The sequence below is a fragment of the Podarcis melisellensis genome, assembly GCF_964234715.1.
Source record: "Podarcis melisellensis genome assembly, chromosome: 4".
Lineage (NCBI taxonomy): Eukaryota > Metazoa > Chordata > Lepidosauria > Squamata > Lacertidae > Podarcis > Podarcis melisellensis.
The window spans coordinates 104,068,385-104,080,574 of record NC_138531.1 but is presented as its reverse complement, the minus strand read 5'-3'; the positions used below and the strand labels follow the sequence as shown (position 1 = coordinate 104,080,574).

The window sequence follows — 12,190 nt, the reverse complement described above, 5'->3', positions numbered from 1 at the left end:
TTAAGCAGCAAGTTATACATTCTCGAAATTAGCTTAGATTTTGGCTCAAGCAACTCTGTTTCTAGTTTCGATTTTTCCTCCTGAAAACCCACTTTTTTGTCTGCTTTAAAAACTTCCTGGATTTGAGCATAATGCAACCAATCTCGCACCTTGTTTTTTAACTTTTCCATACTCTGTAACCTCCATTTATCTCCAATTTTTTCAATTATTTCCCAATATTTAGGCCAGTGGGCCTCCATATTGAGTCTTTTACGTGCTTTGGCCTCCATCGGTGAGAGCCACCTCGGAGTTTTACTCTCCAATAAGTCTTTATATTTTGACCAGACCATGAAAATTGCCCTTCTGACAATATGGTTTTTGAACAATTTATGAACTTTAACCTTGTCATACCACAAATATGCATGCCACCCAAAAGCATTATCAAATCCCTCCAGGTCAAGGACATCGGTGTTCTCCAATAAAATCCAATCCTTCAACCAGCAGAGGGCTGCAGCTTCATAATATAACCTCAAGTCCGGCAGGGCAAACCCCCCTCTTTCTTTCGCATCTGTTAGTATTTTAAACTTTATTCGGGGCTTTTTGCCCTGCCAGACAAATTTAGATAAATCCCTCTGCCATTTTCCAAAACATTCCACCTTATCCACGATCTGGAGGGCCTGAAACAAAAATAGCATTTTCGGCAATACATTCATCTTTATAGCAGCTATTCTGCCCAGCAAGGAAAGTTTTAATCTTGACCATATTTCCAGATCTCTTTTGATCTCTGACCAACATTTCTCATAGTTGTCCTTAAATAAATTCAAATTTTTGGAGGTCAAATGGACCCCTAGGTACTTTACTTTTTTGACCACATTTAGTTCTGTTTCTTTTCTGAACTCCTCTATTTCAGTAGTTGTCAAGTTTTTTGCTAAAACTTTAGTTTTTTGTTTATTCAGCTTGAATCCCGCCACCCGACCAAAGTCAGAAATTAATTCTAACGCTCTTTTAGTACTAGAGGCTGGCTCCTGTAATGTTAATACCAAGTCATCTGCAAAAGCTTTCAGTTTATATTGTTTCTCTCCGACCACAATTCCCTGTGTCAACCGGTCATTTCTAATCATGTTCAATAGCACCTCCAGGACTGAAATAAACAACAGAGGAGATAGAGGGCACCCCTGTCGTGTCCCTTTTTCAATTTTGAACTCCTCTGTCACCACGTTGTTTACTATCAATTTAGCTTTTTGTTCTGAATAAATTGCTTCTATTCCATTTTCAAACCCCCGCCCTACTCCCATCCTTTCCAAATTTTTCTTCATAAACAGCCAAGAAATGTTGTCAAAGGCCTTCTCCGCATCAATAAAAATCAACACCGCTCTTGTGTTTGAATTAATCTGTAAAAACTCCAAAATGTCAATGATGTTTCTTGTGTTGTCAAATAAATGCCTACCAGGGAGAAAGCCTGCTTGGTCCTTATGAATCACTTCATTTAAGACTTTCTTAAACCTACTTGCCAAAATGTCTGCAAAAATTTTGTAATCCACATTTAGGAGTGAGATAGGACGGTAGTTTTTAAGTTGAGTTTTTTCAGATTCTAGTTTTGGGATCAACGTGATGAAAGCTTCTTTCCACGTTTCCGGTGCCTTCCTCCCCTCCATAATCTGGTTGCAAACTTCCAGCAATGGTTGTATCAATGAATCCTTCAGTACCTTATAATATTTGGAAGTAAGCCCATCCGGTCCCGGAGATTTGCCCAGTTGAAGGTTCTGAATGGCGCATTCAATTTCTTGAGTTGTAATATTACAGTTCAGGATTGCTCTCATTTCCTGGGGTATTTTTTGTAATCCATTAGTTATAACAAATTGGTCCACCTCTGAGCTTTTTTGTGGCCTTTGAGAATAAAGTTCTTTGAAATATCTCTGGAAGGACTTTCTAATTTCGTCGGGTTTCTGAACCATTCTCCCTTCAATCTCTAGATTTGTAACTGTGTTAAGTTTTTGTCTCTTTTTCAACTGCCAAGCCAACAATTTTCCACATTTGTTAGCAGATTCAAAGGATCTTTGTTTCATTTGTTTAATTTTCCATTCCACCTCTTGATTTATCAGTTTCGAATATTGTGCCTGGAAAAACTTCACTTCTCTCAATACTTCCTTTGATTTAGGCCTGGATCTCAGTTTTCTCTCTCCTTCTCTTATTTTCTCCAAGATCTTCTCCTTCTTTTCATTCCAGAGTCTTTTTTTAATCGTGTTCTGTTGTATTAGAAACCCTCTTATAACTGCTTTGCTTGCGTCCCAGATTATTCTTTTTTCCACATTTGTCTTTAAGTTTATTTCAAAATAGTCCTTTAAAACTTTTTGGGCCTTCTTAACAATCTCCTGATCTCTTAACAAAGCGTCATTCATTCTCCATCTGAACGATCCGGTTGTATTTAGTCTCAATTCCATTCTCAAGGCGTTGTGGTCGGAGCAGGTTTTTGGGCAGATTTCCACTTTTCTGGTCTTAGGTGCCAGCCCTCTAGTTATCCATATTTGGTCGATTCGCGTCCATGTCATATGGGCCTCAGAAAAAAAAGTTCCTTCTTTCCCTAGAGGGTTCTTGATCCTCCATATGTCAATCAAATCCAAATTTTCAGTCATTTCAAAAAAGGTTTTTGGTAGTCTGCCATCTTTCGTTATATTGGCACTTTGTGACTTATCCATATTCACTGAGGCGACACCGTTCATATCTCCCAACATGATAATGTTGTTATAGTCCAAATAGTCCAGCATAATCTCGTGCAGCTTCTTAAAAAATTCCGATTTTCCATCATTTGGGGCGTAGATTCCTAGAATTAAAAACTTTTCTCCTTGTGTCTGGATTTCAATTGCCAAAATTCTGCCCTGTTCATCTTTAAATACAAATTTTGGGGACAAGTTCTCCTTTGCATAAATCACCACTCCTCTTTTCTTAACTTTATCCGATGAAATAAATTCTTGGCCTAACCTTTTATTGATTAACACTTTTCTGTGGAGTCTTGTCACATGCGTTTCTTGCAGGCAAATAATGTCCAATTGTTCTTTTTTCAAAATATGAAATACTTTTCTGCGTTTTTCTGGAGAATTCCCGCCATTTATATTCCAACTAAGAAGCTGTAGAGACATCCCGGCCTACTTCTTGGGTATCACAGTTGGGTATCTAATTTGTCGTCCTTTTCCGGAAGCTGTGGTGCCGGGCCGCCTCCAGATGGTATGGATCCTGGTGGTAATCCCGGTGGTGGAGGCCAGGAATCTGCAGCTCTCTTTTGGAGGTCCTCCTCGTTGTCGTGTAGGAACTTCTGGTGGTCTTCTGGTGTTTTAATTCTTACCTTCTTTCCTCTATAGGCGAATGACAGACCTTGGGGAAATTCCCACCTATAAGGGATTGCGTTGTATCTTAACAATTTGGCCAAGTCTGTGTATGTAGCTCTAAGGTCCAACAAATATTTAGGAATGTCTCTATAAATTTCTGCCCTTTTGCCTTCAACTTCCAGGGATTTTTTAAAATGTTGGCCTAATATCTTGTCTCTTTCCTCTCTTGTTCTCAAACAAACCAAACAGTCTCTGGACTTATCTTTCTTAACCGATCTTCCCAGTCTGAAGGCCGTCACAATCCTGAAATCTTTATCTTCTTCAACCCCCCAAAATTTAGAAAACAACTCCGTCAAGAATTTCTCTAGGTTGCCCTGTTCCAACTCTGGGACAGCCCTCAGCCTAAGATTACATTCCTTACTTTTCAGTTCCACCATTGACAGGTAGGCTTGCTGTTCTCCTACCTGTCTTTTCAAAGGTCTTACTTCCCCTTTGATCTCTTCCACCTTCTTGCACACTTGCTCAGCTTTTTGATTGGCTTCCGCAGCTAGTTTGTAGTTCTCCGCCGTAGCTCCTTGCAGTTTCTCAATAGCCTGAGTGTGCTGCGAAACCTGATCTGTTAACTTGCTGATAGTAGATGTAGCTCTATCAATTTTAGATGACTGATCGTCCACCTTCTTATTCAGAAGTGCCAGTTGTTCCAAAATTTGTTTCAAGACTGGATCAGTTCCTCCAGCTGCCATTTCTTCTGTAGCAGGCGTTTCAACTTCTTCCTCCTGCGCCGTCAGCACAGTTGGCACCGAGGATCTACGATGATGAATCAAGGTTGTTTGGACAAGCTGCCCAGCTCTCTTATCTTTTTTCTTTTCTTTAGCTTCCTCAGCTAAAGCTTCCTTAGCTTTAGCTGCTCTTGTTTTCGCTGGGCCACTCATTCCCCAGCTGCTGTTCAAGGTCAAATAGTCTTTCAATCCATGAGAAAGGCAAGCCCAGAGTATAAACAATTAAACCACAAAAAATCCCAATAGGATACAGTTCCCAGACCTCAATGCCTCCGCAAATCCACTAGGGGGGGTTTTCATAGGAAAGAAAGTTTCTTTTCCACCATCAAAGCTCCTATTTCAACTGAAGTCCCCAAGTTCAGAAAGGAGGCTTTCAGAAAGTTCTGTTTCAAATTAGTGCCACAAGGTAACGGAGAGGTTTCAATGACAGTATTAAAGCGATAGTGTATCCATCAATGCAACAGTTTATGTTAAGAAAAAAGTTTCAGCAGCCTGACAGTACTCCTTTACAACACTGGCAGTCCAATAACTCGGTTATCCCCTTCAATTCCACATCTTTTCACAGTAAGAGGAGGATTCTCTAACACAATGAACCAAAAAATTTACTTCTTCACTCTTTTCAATTTCTAGAAACACACAGTCTATTAATGCCCCTTCTTACTTCTTTCAAAGTCTCTTTTTAGCGCTTCAGCCCGCATCGGGTTCTTTTGCTTTGCTCTAATTAGCAGGACCGGAAGGCGGACTTCCTGTTACTCGCCTCCCGTTTTCAGCCGAAATAGACAAATTTAAATTAATCCTTAATCAGTTCTTTGGTACCCCTTACTCACGGGTAGATTGCAGCCGATTTCGATGTTTTTCAAGAAGAAAGGTCGGCGCTCATCAGCAACAGCAGCGCGGCTTCACTTCCGCGAAAAGAGCGATGAACTCACAGCGCCGCTCCCCCGTTCACGATCCGGAGCCTCTTACGAGGTCCCTTCCTCGCTTCTGGGGGGGCTTCTGGCACCCGCCGAGTCCCACGGCCACAGGCTCGCTCTGCCTGCGGTTTATCTGAATGGGTCTCCGCTTCGCCGTAGCGGACGACCCTTTTTCGCGGAGCCCCTCTTCACTGAGTAAAGAGGACCGCCATTGGCAAAGAGGCAAATTTAAAGTCCGCTCTTCTCGAAATCTTTGCATTCCTTGCTTCAGGGGAAGGGAGTGTTGGTTTCTGCTTCCTTCACTGTGCAGCGAAGTGCTTGTCACGGGACAATGTTTTGCATTCCACAGTCAGTGCACTGTTGGGTTTCCCACGGGAATAGGAGACTGGATGTGACGTACACTGGTTTCCTGTTTTTCACTGTTCTCTTGGTGTTCTTTGTTTCCGAGGAGAAGGAGTTGCTTCTCTGCTCTCGCAGAGGCAAGATGCCTGCTTGTAATCTCTCAGCATTGAAGTGTAAATAAAGTAAAGTTAAGCATGTGGCACGTACTGCTCATCCTTCCGCTGTGTACAGGAGTCTGCAATTATAACATTTTTGGTTCCGGGCCCAGAAAAACGCAGTCAAACTGACGGATGGACTCCAGAAGTCGGGTCAACAGAGAAACGGATCGGATGTTATCTTCTCTGCGTCAAGATGATTGATGAGAGGTATGTGCTCATGCTCTGGGCAGCCTGCTAGCTTCTTGTTGATGGCTTTATGGCTGGACTTTGAACTTTTAAAGCCGATTTGCCGCGGCACAGGCAAAGGCTCTAAGGCACAAGCTCACAGGCTTGGAGGCTGGAAACCGAAAGTACGTTTTAAAAGTGCTTTTGGAATGAAGCAGCTGCAGAACATAGACGCAGCTTGATTTAAAGCAGCAGAGATGGGTAGCTGCACAAGGCTGGCTGATGCTTTTGGGATTCCAAAGTTCAATAAGAAATACTATGCCAAGCTGCATGGTATGGCTCTTGCTGAAGGTGGAGATGTGCATGCACATCTGATGGAGATGCAGAATCTGAGGCATGAGCTGCAACAGAGAGGACTCACCTTTCCAGAGGCTGTGTATTCCTTCATGATACTACATTCTTTGGGTCCAAGTTGGGAGTCCGTTGCCACTCAGATTGCTGTTCAGCCAACTGCACAGCTCACAGTAGACTATGTTACTGCCGTGATTCTAAATGAAGCAGACCGCTGGGGTGCTAGCTGCATGGGTAAGGGGGAGTCTTCACAGACGTCGTCCCAGAGTGCAGTGGAACCACCAGATGGCGCCAAAGCTTTGAAGGCAGTGAAATGCTACTTGTGTGGACGTCTAGGCCATATGAAGAGGGAATGCAGATATCCCAGGGCCAAGACAGAGCAGCGCAGCGAAAGCTCATCGCGTGGAAAAGGCCAAAGTAAAGGCAAAGGTCCAGTGTCCAGGACAACGCAGCACAAGGCAATGGTCTCACGCTTCACTCCAAAGGTTGCAAAGGTCCAGAAGACGTCTAGATCTTTCTTCATTGTTGATTCAGCAGCGACCCACCACATGTGCAACGATAAGCGACTGTTCGTGTCTTTTACACCGCAGGAAGGTGTGATTCACCAGGCGGATGGCCACACGATCCCCAGTCAAGGTTACAACTGTGTTGTTCTTCACAGTTTGGACTTATCGATACAAGATGTACTTTACGTACCAGATGCCACACACAATCTACTCAGTGTTGCGCAGCTGAATGAACGGAACATTGACGTTTCCTTCAAGAACAAGAAATGCACCATCACAAAGAAAAACGATTATGTATTACATGCTGAATACGTTGATCGTTTGTTTGTTTTGTATTATGATGATGTTGTGCAGGATGAAACTTGTTGCATTGCAGGTTCTAACAAAAGTTTGCATGCAGGATGTATTCACGATTTTCACCGGAAATTTGGTCATTTGCATTTTGAGACAGTATCTAAAATGCCTGCCTTGGTTGAAGGTATGACTATTAAACCCTGCAGGTACCACATGAAGTGCAAAGCATGCGCAGCAAACAAGGTGAAAATGGCTGCGAAAGGTAAGGTGTCAAGTAGGCAAGCTATAGAACCATACCAGGTTGTTCATGCTGATTTGGTTGGTCCACTATCGCCCTCTTTGGGTGGAAATAGGTACTTCATGGTTCTCATTGATGCATTTTCCAGGTATATTTATGTGTACAATCTCAAGCAGAAATCAGAGGCTTTTCCAAGGTTCAAGGAATTCTGTGCTCGGTTGGAAAATGTGCATGGTAAGAAGATAAAGACTCTTTTCACTGATCGCGGGGGGAATTCACTTCTCAGCAGTTTGAAGCTTTTCTGACTGAGAAAGGAATTCAACACGATTTGTCTAGTCCTCGCTCGCCATGGCAGAATGGACTTTGCGAGAGGGCAAATCAAACATTGTTTCAAGGGTTAAAAACCTTGCTGCATGATGCCAATCTTCCAGAGAGTTATTGGGCCGAAGCTCTCTCGTGTTTTGTTTACAGCTATAATCGCAGGTTATCTTCAGCGATTGGTTGTACCCCCTATGAGAAGATGTTTGGCAAGAAGCCATATATCAAACACATGATAATTTTTGGTTCTGACATGTGGGTTCACTCACCACAAAGTTCCAAGTTAGGCAAGCGTGGTTTGCATGGTATCTTTCTAGGTTATCAGAAAGGTTCTTACAGAATAATGATGACTGACTCAAAGACAATTAAGCTCACAAGAAGTGTTGAGTACAATGCCAAGTGGGGGGAGAATGTGGGAATTTTCCAATGTTATCCTGATGACAGTGATGAGACTGAAGATAAGCAAAAGCAGCCGCAACAACCCACACCCACTGATGAAGGTTCTGATTCTGAGTCTGAAACTGAATCGGATGATTCAGAGGATTTCAAGAGTGCGAAAGCCTCTATGCGACCCTCTGAAAGCTCTGATCAAGAATTGGAAGAACCATTGTTCACAATAGGCCACTTTTCTCCTAAGAAGGAAGAGGAAAGTGTTGAGGACTTAAGGTTAATTTGCAGGTCTCAAAGAGCCACAAAAGGCAGACCTCCAAAGAGATTTGCTGATGAATTTGCTAAGACAGCAGTAGCAGCTGTTAAAAGCTCCAAGAAGGTATTTGAACCTTCAAGTTTCCAAGAAATCCAGGATTTGGATTCAAAGGAAGCTGAGCCATGGTTAAATGCCATGAAGGCTGAGCTTGATTCCTTAGAAAGGAACAAAACATGGGAGCTAGTTCCAGTAGTTCCAGGAATGAAACTGCTTGGAAGCAAATGGGTCTTCAAAGCGAAGACAGATCAAAATGGCAAGATAGTCAGACACAAAGCCAGATTGGTAGCCAGAGGTTTTGCACAGGTACCAGGTGAAGACTATCACGAGACCTACTCACCCACAGTGAGGCATGAGAGCATTAGGCTTATGCTCAAGCTAGCTGCAGAGGAGAATCTACACATTAGTCACCACGATGTGAATACAGCATTTTTGTACGGATCTCTAGGTGAATCACTTTATATGCTTCCACCTGATGGTGTACAGGTAAAACAGGGATTTGTTTGTGCTCTGAAGAAGTCTCTTTATGGTCTTAAACAAAGTGCACAGTGTTGGCACACAAAACTCACTGAAGTATTGTTTTCTCTAGGTTTTCAGCAAGGGAAAGCTGATCCATGTGTATTTGTCAAAGAGGAGGGGCAAAAGAAACTGTATTGTTTGTTTTATGTTGATGATATATTATTCTTTTGGAAAGATGTCACAATGTACAATAACGCCCTAGCTCAAATGAAAGAGCACTTTGACATGAAAGATCTTGGTGAGGTAAACAACTACCTATCTCTGGAAATAGAGAGAGATCAAAATGGTAACATTCTAGTACACCAGTCACGGAAAATTGCTGATGTGTTAAGTAAACTAAACCTGATGGATGCTAACCCTGTAGACACACCGATGACAACAGGTTATCAGTAGAAGACACTGAAGAAGCATTTTCTGACACTACACTGTACAGAAGTGTGCTAGGCAAGCTAAACTTCATTGCCAGATGTTCAAGACCTGACATTGCTGTTAGCTGTAATTTGCTAAGCAGACAAGTCAACAATCCTAGTATTAAGGATTGGAAAGCTCTGAAACGCATAGCACACTATTTGAGATTTAACAATCAGAAGTCTGGTGGTCTTGAGATATTTGCAGACAGGAAAAGTACGTCTGGAGTTTGCTACATGTACAATCAGGGTCTATTTGATTGGTCATGCAAAAAGCAAACAACAATTAGCTTAAGTACTTGTGAAGCTGAACTGAATGCACTGTCTTATTCACTTAAGGATTGTGAATGGTTGTTACAATTGTGCAAAGACATGAAAATTCCTGTGAAATGTCCAATCCAGGTTTACCAGGACAACAAAGCATGTTTGGCTTTGCTGAATTCTGAAGGTTGTAAGCAAAGCACGAAGCACTTGCAATTGAAGTTGCAACATGCTAGGGAATGTATTCAGAAGGGACTCGTAACGGTGTCCTATATGCCAGGTAATGAAATTCCTGCTGATGTATTGTCCAAGATTGTATCAAGGGATCAACACTGTACCTATGTGCAGAAGTTGGGTTTGTACTGATATTGTACGAACACGCTGCCCAGTGGTGTTCACAGAAAGGGGGAGGATGTTGGTTTCTGCTTCCTTCACTGTGCAGCGAAGTGCTTGTCACAGGACAATGTTTTGCATTCCACAGTCAGTGCACTGTTGGGTTTCCCACGGGAATAGGAGACTGGATGTGAAGTACACTGGTTTCCTGTTTTTCACTGTTCTCTCGGTGTTCTTTGTTTCCGAGGAGTTGCCTCTCTGCTCTCGCAGAGGCAAGATGCCTGCTGGTAATCTCTCAGCGTTGAAGTGTAAATAAAGTAAAGTTAAGCATGTGGCACGTACTGCTCATCCTTCCGCTGTGTACAGGAGTCTGCAATTAAAACAGGGAGATGACGCAGATCCCGAAAAAGCCCCATAACTTAAAACATTCCCTCCCCTCCTTCCCCGTTCAAGCAAAGCAGAAATCAGCCTCTTCCCACACAGATGCTCTTCTCCTGCAGCAGAAATCAGGATCCCTTTGAAGGGGGCGGGAGCCTCTTCGCTTGCCAATTCTGTCTCCATTCAAAGCTGTTTCCCGCCCTCCCCACGGGAGTTGGCCAGGGCTGTTCGGGGACAGTTTGAAGTCCTTTGCTGAAGGAGCCAGGCAGCTTTCTGGGCCAGCGAATGGCCTGAGGGCGCAAGGAAGGCGCTTGCTCTGCGCCCGAGGACACCTGGCTGGCAGTCAGAAGGACAAAAGCCACAGGGGGAGCGGCTGCTTCCAAGCCTGGGACTGGGGGAGAACCTCGCCTCTTCTTCGTCTGGGAGACAGGGATGTCCATCCCGGCTCACAACCCCCCCCAAATAAATTAACGGACGAGCGCGGGTCGTGCCCATTCTATACCCTCGGAGGATTAGGGGAGACCTGCCCCATACCCCCATAGACCTCCGCCTGGGACCCCCAAAGGGCGACTGCCCCTCTGGCGTTTTATTTTGGATAGCTTTGTTTGACATTCCAATGAAGGTGGTAAACTCCTTTGATGTTATTATGGGTGTGAAATATGTTGGCGGGGGTGTTTATTGGTTTGTATTTGTTTTTATTTGATTATGTGTTTTGTGTTTTTATATCGTAATTCCATCCTGTGAACCTCCAATTTTAAAAAACAAATAAATGGATAAATAGAAATGAATGGCCCCCTCTCTCTGCTGATTAAGAGGCAGCTCCGTCCCTGACACCCATCTGGAAAGAGGCAGGGAGGGGCATTGCGGGGGGAGAGTGGCCCTTGGGGGTCTCCCTGGGTGGCCATGTTGGTACCTCCACCCCTTATTCAGAGGGATGGAATCCAGAGCAGGGGAAGGGTCCGCATCCCCCTCTGAGTCTTTCGTGCCCAATTTCTCCACAAAAGGAATCACAGAGAGGGCAACTGGCCAGAACAGGGGGGGGGAGATGACCGGGGGGGCAATTGGGCCATGGGGGGGGTCAGTCTGGCAGGAGCTTTGAGGGTGAAGGATTTGGGGAAACAGCGGGGGTCCCTGGCTCCGAAAAGCACTCCAGCTTCAGGGAGGGGGGCAAAGTGCCACAGAGTCCTGAACCCCCCCCCAGTGGTTTTCAATGGTTCCTCTTGAGCGACAGAACCCCTCCTTTCCCAGCCCCCCAACTAACAGGAGGTGTTTCTACCCCCCACGCCCAGGCCAGTCCCCTCCCTCCGTCCCAGAGAAGGAGACACAGGAAACCAGGTCAGATGCAGAGGGAGGATTTATTAGAGGGTCAAGCATCACATGGGGGCTGGAAGGGGAGACCAGCAGGAGGCGGCCGCTTCTCCCTGGGGGTGTCTCAGTGGGACCGGCAGGCCAGCGCATGAGCCACCACCCCGACCAGCTTGTGGAAGGCATGGTGGCAACCAGGGGTGAATTCCTGTCCAAGGGGGGGCTAGCAGGAGGGTGATGAGGACCTAGCCCAGGAGCTGGAAGAGAAAAGAGAGGGTGACTCCTTCTGCTAGGGGGCCCATGTGTGGGACACCCTCCCCCACAACAGATCCCACAACAGATTCAACAGATTGAGACTGAATCCTGACAAGACAGAAGCACTGTTTAGGGTGGACTGGGGGCAAGCGGGTGTGGGGGGGACTCCCTGGTTCTGAATGGGGTAACTGTGCCCCTGAAGGACGAGGTGCGCAGCCTGGGAATCATTTTGGACTCACAGCTGTCAATGGAGGCACAGGTCATTTCTGTTTCCAGGGCAGCGGTCTCCCAGCTCTATCTGGTCCACAGGATGAGACCCTACCTGCCTGCGGACTGTCTTGCCAGGGTGGTGCATGCTGTGGTTATCTCCCGCTTGGACTACTGCAATGCCCCCCATGTGGGGCTACCTTTGAAGGCGATCGTTTTGGCGGTTCCCTCACTGTGAGAGGTGAGGTTACAGGAAACCAGGCAGAGGGCCTTCTCGGTTGTGGCGCCCGCCCTGTGGAATGCCCTCCCACCAGATGTCAAGGAAATGAAAAACTAACTGAAATCTGAATGCAACCCTGTAACAGGAAATGTCTAATGTCTTACCATGTTTTATGTCCTGTAAGCCGCCCTGAGTGAGACACACACGCACACACACACAGGGCACGCCCAGTCCC

General features: G+C 45.0%; 2 protein-coding genes across 2 annotated transcripts in view; one reads left to right on the top strand and one right to left on the bottom strand.

Moving 5' to 3' along the window:
• Positions 1 to 12,190, top strand: part of LOC309369343 (hemoglobin subunit beta-1-like) — a 34,684-nt gene that overhangs the window by 7,573 nt on the left and 14,921 nt on the right. The window lies entirely within an intron of this gene.
• The window catches only part of LOC309369359 (hemoglobin subunit beta-like), a 67,261-nt gene continuing 66,375 nt past the window's right edge, over positions 11,305 to 12,190 (bottom strand). The window contains exon 3 of the mRNA XM_081910238.1: positions 11,305 to 11,530. Coding sequence (XP_081766364.1) covers positions 11,519 to 11,530 — 12 coding nt within the window. The 3' untranslated portion in view covers positions 11,305 to 11,518. The remainder of the gene's footprint in view (positions 11,531 to 12,190) is intronic.